This window comes from Ursus americanus, chromosome 4, assembly GCF_024610735.1.
Source record: "Ursus americanus isolate L20-20 chromosome 4, mUrsAme1.1.p, whole genome shotgun sequence".
NCBI classification, from domain to species: Eukaryota; Metazoa; Chordata; class Mammalia; order Carnivora; family Ursidae; genus Ursus; species Ursus americanus.
The window spans coordinates 72,131,214-72,144,910 of NC_142130.1; the positions used below are offsets into that span (position 1 = coordinate 72,131,214).

Consider the following 13,697-nt stretch of genomic DNA (forward strand, 5'->3'; position numbering starts at 1 on the left):
CTTTGAGGACCCACAGAAGGTAGGTGAGGCTAGAGCAAAGAAGCTGGGAAGAAATGTGGTATGATTGAGGTTAGAAAGGTCCGGGCATGAAAAAGATTTTAAAGGGGCTTATGGAATGTGATATGGATATTGGCTTTTATTCTGTGTTAAAAGGGAAAACTTTGGAAGATTTTGAATAGGAATTGATATGATTAGACTTAACTTTTACGGGGATCACTCTGCTGCTATTTGGAAAATAATGTAAAGAGGAGCAAAAGTAGAAGTATCACTAGTTGGAAGATGGAGAAAGGTAAAGATCAGTGGTGGCCTCAACTAGGTTTTATCAGTGAAGGTGATAACTCAGAGTCCGATTCTGCCTCTATTTTAAAGGTAGAGTCAACATAATATACTAATGGATTGACCATAGGTTGAGAGAAGAGAGGAATCAAGGATGCCTTCAGAGCTTTTTGTTGACGTCACAGGGTACATGAGGCACCATTTACTGAGATGTAGAAGCTCAGGAAGGAATAGAGTAGGAAGTGGGCTGTCCTTTTGGACTTGCTAAATTTGAAATACATTTTAGCCATTTTGCAGGAAGGAATGAACTGACTGACTGCTGTCCTTTGGGCAGCTTATAGGGGTGACTTTTGGTTGGCACCTAGAACTTGCATTTCAGGAGGGTTCCTGCTACCGTAACTGTTAAGAGTGGCTCAATATGTCCAAAGTACTTAACAATCAGTATGGTTCATGCTGAATACCCACTTTCCTTCTAGAAGTTTGGAATTTTGGTATATGTTAGGAAGACGGTGCCTTGGATGCTGGATCTCTAATGAGCTTATCAGGTAGACAATATTTCATGTCTGTTGCCACAACTAGTTGTTGGGATGATTAAGTGTGTTTTGTATGACCCTACTGAGAGAGGACTTTTGGAAGCTTGTGTCTGTTTTCTCCTGGGCCCATGTACCTTTTCTCTTTGCTGATTTTTTTTTTTTTGTATCCTTTCAAATAATAAATCATAGTCATTAGTGTAACTAGATGCTGACTGTTATAAGTCTTTCTAATGAATCATTTAACTAGGGAGTAGCCTTGGGGATCCCTGACAGTCATCTAGCCAATCCAGAAAGATTGAGTAATTGTCTACAATTTTTCAAGAAATTCTCATTCTAGAGTAGCTGAATAGCTTTAATATTTCCACATTGAGGAATAAGTGATCAGAAAGAATTTTATGGGTTTAACTATATGTTAACTAGAATTTAAATAAAAACTTAAAACATGAAGAAATAATTTTATGAGTTTATATGATCATAATCTAAGTCTGGGGGAGCTAATTTTATAAGCTGATTTTGAGACCTGTATTTTTTCTTTTGAAAAGGGAAATTACTAGAGACTACTATCTTTAAGGATGAAAATACACTGTTGTGTTATTATGACTCATATGTGTAATAATCAAACATATAAAAATAATACTTTCATTAACTTACTATTAGAAGAAATGTTTCTTGATCGTTATGCTTACTCTTTTTCCCCCTTTCTATGAATTTTATTATAATATTAGTCAGACCAATGAGTATTCATATCTGATATGATGAATTTGGTTGTATGGTCTGCACCATGTCTTGCTCATAGATTATTTTTAATACTTTCTGATTTATATGTGTAGAACCACTATGGTACCTGTTGATAGTCATCTAGTTGTTTGATTTTATGAGAAAGGAAAGAAGTCTAATTGGTAGATACATCCACAATAAGAAGAAAAGTGCACCTCTTTCAGGAAATTTAATTCATAGACCAAGAAGACATTTAGTAATTTGCTCTTGTAAAAATAATGTGGTGTCCCAATGGATGGCAACTGATAGAGATCCACTAAAAATACAGAACTTCCTATTATTTCATCTAGGTGAGTTGTGGTATAATTTAATAGTGTCACTGAGAATGCACAATGCTCCAAATAATTTTCAGTGACTAGAGGTTTTAATAGTAATTTTAGAAACACTGGTATATATTTGATTCCAAAGTCCAATTCCAATAAAGTTAATCTTTTGAAGTACTTGGTTTGTAAAGCAATTCGGGAAACACAAATTGCTTTTAATGTTTTCACCCATAAGTTGTCCAAGCTGCAAATAAAATAGATCAAGTGTTAGACATTAATTTTGTATTTTTTAAAAATGTAAACTTTAAAAACATAAACTCACATAAAGAATGAGTTTTTAAAGTCAATGGTCTTAAAAAGATTAAAGTATAGTCCTACCTAATTACACATGGCTTCCTTCTGGTTATAACCTTAAGTTAACTCAAATGGCTATTGATAGTAACAAGCACATTTCTGCATCTCCAGAACTCAGGGTAAAAAAAAAAAAATGCACATTTCTAAAACATCTAATATTATACTTTTTATCTATAAAATATTAGGAACTACTTAAATCAACCAAGAATTGAGCCTGCTAAATAAATGACATATTAATCTGTAGTATCTGAGAGAATATATCCAAGTTGTTTTCACCATGATGTAGAGTATATGTAAAAGTAGACTTTTTAAATTATTATTATTAGTCACACAGATGCAGTTTAAAAAAGGTTGAGAGCACCTATATAATGTTATTAACAATGACATAAGGCATTTGGAGTTTTAACCAGTGTCTACAGTTGAAGGGCAATAAGCAACCAAGAGAGCTATGATTAGAACCATCCCCATTGTCTAGCTGTAGCCCAGCGTTGACCGTAATCATCATGTCCGTGCTGTCACCAAACTTAAGAGGAATTACATAAGGGAAGACAGAGTAGAGAGAAACTGGATATGAATAAAAGTAATAAGACGTGAGATATAATTCAGGCCTTTGAAAAAAAACATGTGCCATTCTGAGAGATTCACTACCTAACGTTCTAATTGTCACGTTTTACTATATTTAACAGAATTCATGATTATGATAAAAAAAGAGGCCTTAAAGGTCTTTGTGTTTCAACTTGCATGATGAAGTTAGACCAGAACAGTTAGTTGGTGAGATTTCCATATGAAAACTAGAAATTAACCTTGTACTCAAAAGTCTCTGAAAGTAACTGTTGATTCTGTTTATTATTTAATACTTGAATTAAAAATAAACGCGGGGAAGAGGCCAAATTGGTCAAGATGAGAAAAAGAGCTGGTAAACATATGCATGTGTGTAACATTTTGACAACACTTAACTCTCATAAGCATTTACTACTTTAGATGTTTAACATTGCTTCCCCTTTCTCAATTTCTGTCTGACGTTCAGGCAAATGATCATTTTCTTTGAACATCGCCCAGATTTTGGATGGAGTGGCTATGGTTATGCTTTGGCACTTTTTGTTGTAGTCTTTTTGCAAACTTTGATCCTTCAGCAATACCAACGTTTTAACATGCTCACTTCAGCAAAAATTAAGACGGCCGTAATTGGACTCATCTATAAAAAGGTAAAAAATTAAGGAATTCTCAATTTCTAAATGGATTCTTTCCTTCCATACTTTAAAATAGGACAGTATGTTAAAATGTTCCCAGGGTGCCCTTTGAGTGTACATTTGTTTTGCTTTGAAAGAACTTTGGCTTATTGATAGTGGTTGTATTAATTTCTCTATAGGACTCTCTGTAGTCCTTTCAGCCCTGCAACTTCCGGGGAGCCCTAATCCATGAAACTAGATGCTGGATTCTGTCCACTGTTGTGTCACTGTCACTGAACTCCGCCTCCCAAAGTGAATGGCAATGAATGTTTTCATGGTTGTCTATGTTTATGTATCAATAAAGTTTCTTCTTTTCATGATCATTTTCATTCTGCATACTACTTTTTTCTTCTTCCTCTGCTCACTCTACTTCACTTACTCATGCCACAAAGTCATCTTTCTCTAGACAATCAGTATCTGCTTCTCTTCATTCTGAGCCCTGTCTCTGCACCCACCCACCCTCCAGAACAACCTGGATGATCCTTATACCTGTGATAACGCTGAAGTTTAATTTGTTCTTTCTTGAAAATGCAATTTTAAATACCACCTCTTTACCATCCGGAGCCTTTTACTTACATCATAATTATAAACAATTAAAGAGTTTCTTCCTTCCCATTCACCTGAGTTATTCAATTCAAGTGTATTTTGCATTCTTGCTCTGTACTCTTCTGTAAATTGTGGGCTCTTTAAGATTTGGAATAGAAACCTATTTACCTGTTGTACCTTTATCATCTGGGAGAGTGACTTTTATACATTTTTATAAAAGTTGGATGACTGAGGAAATGAATAAATGAGCTACTGCCTTCAAGAAATTGGGGGGGAATTATTAGCATACATAATAAATGTGTGGAACTAAATGCAGGTTTTATAAGAGGTCAGATGAGCAGGAAATCTGCAGTGATTGTGTGCAGTTAAAGAAGGTTTCACATAGAAAGGAAGACTTGAAATGGTCTTTGGGAAAGGTGTAGAATTTGTATTAGTGGAAGGAAGTATTATAATTTGGGCTGAGCTGGGCATAAAGCTTATAGGCCATTTGGCCATATTGGGCCAAAATGGGGGTATGGAATGGTCTTAGTCCAAATTCAGGGACATGACTGCTATGGCCATAATTCTAGAGGCTGTAAATTCGACCAATCCTAATATGGAGGAAGGATATCAAAGAGTCTAGGAATCAGTTTAAATGTTAACACTTGTTTTTGATTTATAGTCCATATGGAACAGGATTTCATTCAGTCATTAAAACACTGGATTTTGGGAATAGGATTTGGATGGGTTTACAAATATAAAAGAGCAGACTGCAGTAGAAATTAGAAGAAGCTGTCAAATAAAAAAAGAAAATCAAGCATTGTGGGTGAGTCTGTTACAAGGGCAGAGAGACCCCAGAGATAAAAATGGAAGAGGTGACACTGACTCTCCTTAGAGAGATTATTTAAGAACAAAGAGCACTCAGAATCAAAGGAGTATAGCAATCAAGCTAGCCCAGTAGAGCTTGCTGTATGGGTTACGATTTAATGCCAAGTCCATCAAACCAGCAGCAGAAGACATAACCTGTGTTGTTATAACCTGTATCAATGCACTGAGATAGCATGTGCAGGTGGCAGTGATGTAAGGCTGGCCTTTTTTCTGAGTCTTCTATCCTATACTCACTTTCCAGAGAGTCTATCTCTGTGGGACTAACTGGGGTAGATTTCCATTCTCTTTAGAGGTTGTAGAATTCTGATCTTCATCATATTTAGATACCTTCAATATCCAAAATGGCTCTCATAGATAACCCATATTAATCTGACATTGGCTCTGTTCATCAGGGACTTATTATTAGAGTGAGGTAAACATGGTCTCAGACCCTTTTCTTGGTGAGGAAGTGAGATGTTAGGACTTTCTTGTTTTCTATCCATCCACGTGACTTCTGCTAGTTTGGAATAAAGTTCAAGGAATATCATTTTTTAAGGTTTGTGGGAAAAACATGGACCCCATTCCACTTGATTACTTTAAGAGTTCATGAGTCTCCAAGCTCAGCTTTTGTTACCGCTTAGCTCACAGGTACAGGCCCCATGACAATTCTTGAGGACTAAGAAACAGTATATGCTTCAAAAGCAGCATCAGTTAGTCCTGGGTTTAATATGGGCAGTCTGGGGGGCATTCCACCACTGTCCAGTAGAATTTTTGTGATTTTAAAAATGGGTAAAGGTGATCAGAAGGTACAAAACTTCTGGCTAAGAAATAAATGTCATGATGTATTGTACAACATGCAATTATAGTTAATAATACCGTATTGTGATGGGCACTTGGGTGGCTCAGTCGGTTAAGCATCTGCCTTCAGCTCAGGTCGTGAGCCGGGGGTCCTGGGATCGAGCCCTGCATCAGGCTCCCTGATCAGCAGGGATTCAGCTTCTCCCTTTCTCTCTCCCTCTGCCTCTCTCCCTGCTTGTGCTTTCTCTCTCGCTCTCAAATAAATAAATAAAATCCTTAAAAAAAAAATACCGTATTGTGTATTTGAAAGCTGCCAAGAGAATAGATCTTAAAAGTTCTAATCACAAGAAATAAAACTTTTGTAACTGTGTGTGGTGATGTATGTTAACTAGACTTGTGTTGATCATTTTGCAATGTATACAAATATCGAATAATTTTGTTATACACCTGAAACTAATATATGTCAATTAAATATATCACAATTTTTAAAAAAGGGGGGGAGGAAAAACAGGAGAGATTTGGAGCATGGGATGCTGACAGAGAGAAAAGATTTGAGTTGGAGACCAAAGTATTGTCTTATATTGAAGAAGGTATCTGGGGGAAAAAAATGAAATAAAGTAAAATAAAGCAAAATAAATTAAAAACTTCCCGACTTCTAAAACATTTTTTAACAAAACAAAAGTACTACATCCACACTATCCAGTTTGGCAGCCACTAATCACATATGACTATTGAGCCCTTGAACTCTGGCTTGTAAGACTAAGGAAGTGAATTTTTAATTTTAATTAAATTCAATAACAACACATAGCTAGTGGCTACCATTATTGGACAGTAGTGCAGTGTCTAAACTGGCTGTATTTGTAGTTTAAAAATTTGTTCTTAACCTTAATTGTGATAATTATAAAATGCAAGAAAGTTAATAAAATTCAGTAAATTAAAAAAAATGGAAACATTTAAGTGTAGTCAGGAAGAGGAGACGCAGAATCCAAATCCTGCACTTAGAGTCAGAAAGAGAATCCTGGCAGACTTTTGTGCATACAGAGGAACTGAAGAAGAATGAGTTCTTATAAATGTTATGAGGGTCCACCTTTAGGTACACAATATCTCTTTAGAAGTATAGTAACTGTTGGTCTAGAATCACTGGGTGAGGAATTTTTAGGACCCTTGTCCAGGTCTAAATTATGTGATTTCTATGACTTACAGCTAGGATGGCCAGGAAGATGTCATGGTTAATATTGCATAATATTGCATGATTTAAGTCTGGAGGATGAATTGCATGAGGCAAAGACTCTACTGTTGGAAATATATTGTGGGAGGGAGTACACAAATGAGTACATGGCTTGCTCAGAAAATGATGAGTAGATCAATTTAGCTAGAGATAATATTTTTATGAGTAGGATGGTGGGGAAGGGTAGGATGGTAAAACAGAAGGTATTGTAACTCTTTTTTCAGAAACTTGATACATTGTAAAAATGGACTTTAATTCTAGAGGAAACTGGGACTCATTTGAGCCATAGGGCAGAGGATGATCAGGAGAAAGTAATGAAAATAGATAGGGCTGGAAATAAGGAGTACCTTAGAACTATTTCAATAGGTCTGGAAATAAAAATATGAACTGGGACCATGACAGTGAGTCTAGAAAGAAACAAATTTATAAGAGGGAGAATGTAAAATTGCAAACATATTTCATCATCAGATGATAAAGTGAGATATTAATGAATTGAGTTCAGGGATAATCAAGATATTTCCAATCAATAAGAGAGGTTTTTGAGGCTGGAGTCCTGCATGGCTCATCTGGGTCTTGTTGGGATATAATTCAGTAAATGAAATCAATGATGTTTTAGAAAGTGGTAAGTCACAGAGTTGTGCTGTGTGTTGAGTGTGTGTGTGTGTGTGTGTGTGTGTGTGTGTGTAGACGAGGTAAAGAAAATATTCTAGAAAAGAAATCTCAAAATCGGATGGAATTTAAAAATAAGAGAGTTTTGTGAAAGTGATTGTGATTACAATATAATTGTAAATGAAAATGGGTTAATTTTCATTTTGATTGAAGAGTATTTATAAACTCCCAACTTTTTATACGGTTTTAGATTTTACAGTTTATTTTTTAAAAGATTTTATTTATTTATTTGACAGAGATAGAGACAGCCAGCGAGAGAGGGAACACATGCTAGGGGAGTGGGAGAGGAAGAAGCAGGCTCCCAGCGGAGGAGCCTGATATGGGGCTCGATCCCAGAACACTGGGATCATGCCCTGAACCGAAGGCAGATGCTTAACGTTAGACTGAGCCACCCAGGCACCCCTGTTTTGTTTTTTTAACCTCACTCTGGCTTTCTCTCTTTTATCTCTTTAAATACTTCTTACCAGACAATTCTAGAACATGTTGCATCATCTGGTATAATTGTGGTGTCATATTGCAGTATTTTTCCAAATTGTTTCATATAACAAAGAGGCAGTTTAGATTATATAATTTAGCAGTAAGTGGTAATTAATTCCCCTTCATGGCTTGTAAATTTTGTCCCTTACAGAAATGTGAAAGTTTATTTGGCAGAAAAAAATATTGAAAGAGAAATCAGGGCTCCTGATGTTAAAAATGCCATGCAGAACAACATCCAATTTTAGAGTCTCCTTTAGTCTTTTCCTTAATATCTTGAAAGCAATTAATTTTTAAAGAAAAATTCATTTGTATGTTGAAGAAAATATGTGTAATGCATAAAATAGGAAAGAGAAAATGACAGCCACTCCTAATTCTAGATTGCAAAGATAATCATTGGTGTATTTTCCCCTAACATTTATTTTACATGCATACATATATATTTGTAATACACTGTTTTATAATCTGTTATTTACTTCAGAATATATCATGACCAAACATACTGAGAAAATACATTATTATATGATTTCTTTATGATTTTTTTTTTTTTTGTGTGTGTATTTAATCTGCTTGAGGGGTGTCTGTGTGGCTCAGTCCATTAAGTACCTGCCTTTAGTTCAGGTCATGATCCCAGGGCCCTGGAATTAAGGCCCTACTCAGCGGGGAGTCTGCTTCTTCCTCCGCCCCTCCTCCTGCTCATGTTCTTTCTCTCTCAAATAAAGAAATAAAATCTTAAAAAAATAATGATTTTATTTTTAAGTACATTTATTCTTACATATAAACAAATTTAAATGCATAGCAGAAACCTACATATATAAATTAAACTTTTCCCCTACTGTTATCATTTTTTCCCTCTTTTGCTTTCCACCTTGCTTACCATCTTCACTCATAATACATATGGTCCACTCAATACATATCAAAGTACCTTTTCCAACATTCTTTACAACCATTGCAACATTGTCTTCTGACAGTAGGTATGACAGGTAAAGTTGTTGCCAACCTCCACCTCTTACCTGCCATTTTAGGATAACCTATTTTGTTTTGATTTTTCTGTGTTCGGGTGCTTGTAAGTATTTCTTTTTAAGGATAACTCTAACGTTATTGAATTTACAAATTTCATCAGGGTAAGAGGAAGTATACTGCTTTCTAATTAGACTGCTACTTCCTGACTGCTTTTGGTTTGAAATCTTTCCCTCATTCAGAGAGATTGTCTTCTATCTTTTTCTTTAATTATTTCTTCTCATTCTTTATTTGTAAAGTAATTGTGTTATGTTTTATGTATATATATAATACACATATATAATAAACACACTTTAACATATATGTGTTGCACTCTGTTTTAAGCGCTATTATGTGCATAGAAATAGATACACAGTCAGTTGTGGATATAGAGGTAGCTGTAGACATGATGCTCATATGTGTCTATGTATACATATACTTAAGGAAACTTAAACTCAGAACAATGAGTAACTTACCCATAGTCAAAGAGTTATGAAACAGAGTAGTTGGCCCTGGGACCCAGGCATTCTGCTCTAGAAGTTGTGTTATTCATTACTCTGAATTTATAAAGAAATGTAAATATATTAATATTTGTATTAATATGTTTATGTAATATATACATAAATGTGTATATATTTATATTTTGTGTGTATGCATGTGTGTGATTTCCTGAAACTTCTCCATACTTTAAATCTTTTTAAAAAATCATTTCATTTTAAAAAATAAGTTTTCTCTAATTTCTGGGAAAAGTTTTTGAACATATGTACTCACAGTTTTAAGAATTCCATTGGGGGTGCCTGGGTGGTTCAATTGGTTAAGCAACTGCTTTTGGCTCAGGTCATGATCCTGGAGTCCCAGGATCAAGTCCCAGGATCCAGTCCTGCACTGGGCTTCCTGCTCAGCAGGGAGTCTGCTTCTCCCTCTGACCCTCTCCCGTCTCATGCTCTCTCTCTCTCTCTCATTCTTTCTCTCCCAAATAAATAAATAAAATCTAAAAAAAAAAAAAAAAAGAATTCCATTTGTTGTATTACTCATTTGTACTTTTGGTGTCCCCCATTACATTTTTTAAAAATTTGACCATTGTGCTTCCAATTTGAAGTAATTTTTCTATTCTTACTCATTTTTAATGGATAGCATGTTCTTTCACTATAAAGATTGCAAAGAGATATTCATATATTTCTCACATTTCTTGTGATATGCTTTTTCCAATAGGAGGTCACTTGTTTCATTCCTTGGATAATTTAGCTACTTTGAACCATTCAGTCTGCTAATATTTTCATAAATACTAAATACTATTTATCTTTTCTTTCTAGAAGTGTGAGAGAAAATATATTTGTTTATAATTATAAGTTGCTGGTGGATTCTATTAGAGATCAATGGACCTATCTGAAGAAATGTTAGACTTAATGAAATGAGAGTTCCAGTGCTTGGATTTCCATTGTTTCGCTTGGCCACATGAGGCAGTCAATAACGAATCAGGAGGAGGTTAAAGAGCTACCTTTGGAGGAGACATGGCTAAAGCTTAACTGCTGTAGTGACTAGTATCTTTCCCTTTTTTTTCTCTTGTGGCAGTAGTGGTCATTCTGTTTCATCATCAGCACAACTGTCCCCCCCCTTACTAGTAACTGTTACTAGTTACTAGTTAATATTAGTATTAGTAACTAGTAACAGAAACGTTTCTAATCGACTGTGTAGAAATGTAAATGAGGATTGAACACTGCAGTAGCCATAGGGCTGGGGGATCCTGGGACCTTGTGAACCTCCCAGGGCTGTGCAGTCCCTCCGGTGGGCCCCGTGGTCTCCCCCTTTGCCTGAAGCCCTCCTGCTTTAAGCTTGGGAATGTTAGAAGAGGTCCACTGAAGGCCCTGATTACTTATTTTCCACATGGGCCTTTTTTGGGGAGGCTTCATATTATTCATTTATTGAAAAAACAGACTTTGAGTGCCTCCTGTATCACATTTACTCGTTAGTTCCACCTCTTTATCCTGTCTCTTTAAATCAACGTAGTGGAAATTCCTTAAAATTCTTGCATATAAATGGACTTTTGCCTGACTTCCAGTACACAACAATTCTCCACTACTATGACTATTTATGCATTTCACTGGGAATTTTAATGGGAGGAGAATTTAACAAATGAATTCCTAAGATCAGCCCTTAGTAAGAGTTACCAATAATTAAGCTTGAGAATGTTGAATTCAATATACAAATATTAAAATAACGTGCACAGAAAGTGAGAATTGAGCTTTGGAAGAAAAGATGTATTTCCATCTGCTACAAGAAGCCTTTCCAATATTTTTATCTCTCTAAATTCCCATGGCCCTTCCTAACTATTTTTATGCTTACGATCATCCTGTGTGGGAGGTATATGTGGGTGGAAGGGTGGGCTCCACAACCAAATTATAATCTTCTTGAGAATTGGGACAGTGTCATTTTTAAATTTTCTGGTTTCAAGCATAGTACTGTTCATCAGCATTCATTAGATATTTATTGAATCATTTTATGTACGTTGTATTGATAAAATTTAGATGGCTTAGCATTATAGGGGTGACAACAAATAGAGGGGATCTTGATACTAGAAATCCAGAATAAACTTTTTTAAGTGAGTTCTGTGCCAAATGTGGGGCTTGAATTCATGACCTGGAGATCAACAGTCACAGGCTCTCCTGACTGAGCCAGATAGGTGCCCCTAGAATAGATTTCTTTTTGCAATTTTGTAATCAACAAGTTATAGAGGGTTCTTGGTGAACATATTTGCTTGGGAATCCAAATGTTACTCTCTACCAGCAGGCAGTAAAGTTTAAAACTATGTGTTTTGATCAGTAATTGTATCTTTCTCATCTAAAAACATTTTTTTAGGGGCACCTGGGTGGCGCAGTCGTTAAGCATCTGCCTTCAGCTCAGGGCATGATCCCGGCGTTCTGGGATCGAACCCCACATCAGGCTCCTCCGCTGGGAGCCTGCTTCTTCCTCTCCCACTCCCCCTGCTTGTGTTCCCTCTCTCACTGCCTGTCTCTCTCTGTCAAATAAATAAATAAAATCTTTAAAAAATAAAAATAAAAACATTTTTTAAAAAGATTTATTTATTTATTTATTTGACAGAGAGAGAGAGGGACAGCCAGCGAGAGAGGGAACACAAGCAGGGGGAGTGGGAGAGGTAGAAGCAGGCTCCCAGCGGAGGAGGGAGCCCAATGTGGAGCTCATCTCAGCACCCTGGGATCACGCCCTGAGCCAAAGGTAGACGCTCAACAACTGAGCCACCCAAGCACCTCCTCATCTAAAAACATTTTTAAAAGTTTCAATATTTCATAATCCTAATATATAAATAATCTTGTAGGTTTTCCTAAATATATTGGAAATTGATATTGAAAGTTACTATTGTTTGACGATAAAGATGCCCCATGATCTACAGAACTCTTTAAATATTTCGCCTCTCTTTTTTCAGGCCCTACTTTTATCTAATGTTTCTCGAAAGAGGTTTTCAACTGGGGAAGTTATTAACTTGATGTCAGCAGATGCCCAGCAGCTCATGGACTTGACCGCAAATCTCAATCTTCTCTGGTCAGCCCCTTTTCAAATCCTGATGGCCGTATCCCTTCTTTGGCAAGAGCTGGGTCCAGCAGTATTAGCAGGGGTGGCAGTCCTTGTGTTTGTTATACCAATAAATGCTTTAGTTGCAACTAGAGTAAAAAAGCTAAAGGTAAGAAAAAGACAGCCTCGTGTTACGTGTGTTAAACAGAAGCTGAGTTTTCTGACTGGAGTTGACAATAACCATCTAGTTAATTCTGTACATGTGGAAATAATCCAGATTTATCATTCGTTCATTCATTCAACCAGTATTGATTGGACATCTGTTCTGTGCCGAAGTACAGCAGTGAGGAGAACTGATAAGTTCTAGCTTTCATTAAAAGGAGACAGGCATTAAGAAATAAATAAAAAACATATAATGCCTGGTGTTAATTTGTATGCGAAGAAATATAACGTAGTAGGCTAGGGTGATAGAGTAACAAAGAGCACCATTTCACATACAGAGGCAGTAAAGTCCTCCGGAAGGAAACAGTATATAGCAGGGTAAGGAAGGAATCCATGTGGATGCCTGAAGGAAAGATTTATGGATGTCTGAGAAAAAGATTTACTAAGCAAAAGGAACAGTGTGCACACAGCCTGGAGGTAAGGGTATGCTCATTTTGTCTGAAGAATGGGCTACAGTGAGCAAGGACTGACTTCATACAGCAAGTAGATAGTAAGTGCTTAACTGAATTCATTTGAATATTCTTCCTTTACATTCAGTCATTCATCTTGCTATCAGTACACTTTTTGACATCTGCCATGTGCCAGGCAGTGTGCACTTTGCTGTACAGTAGGAATGGAGAGACAGGACATAGTTCACTACACTGAAAAGCCACGCACACCATCAGGGGAGAGACAGATGGTTTCATGTGTTAAAGTAACAACAGATGCAATTGCTTATGACACCTATTTTATTATTTTAAATAGATCAAAGATTAATAATATCTATGTATGGACATGGAACTGTGTCAGTCGTGTATTAGGGGAAAAAAGAAAGAAACATATGTATGTATGTATGTACATAAATATCCTTAATCCAGTTTTTAAAATGTGAATATACCAATGCACGTGGATGTGATAGAGATGCATAAATGAAGTTATATAGATACAGATATAAGTGAATTTGTATAAGCATAGA

At 36.1% G+C, this 13,697-nt stretch overlaps 1 protein-coding gene across 1 annotated transcript in view; it reads left to right on the top strand.

Moving 5' to 3' along the window:
- LOC123784154 (multidrug resistance-associated protein 1-like) overlaps window positions 1–13,697 on the top strand; it is an 85,945-nt gene that overhangs the window by 15,384 nt on the left and 56,864 nt on the right. The window contains exons 5-6 of the mRNA XM_045785441.2: window positions 3,231–3,408; window positions 12,435–12,689. Coding sequence (XP_045641397.2) covers window positions 3,231–3,408; window positions 12,435–12,689 — 433 coding nt within the window. The remainder of the gene's footprint in view (window positions 1–3,230; window positions 3,409–12,434; window positions 12,690–13,697) is intronic.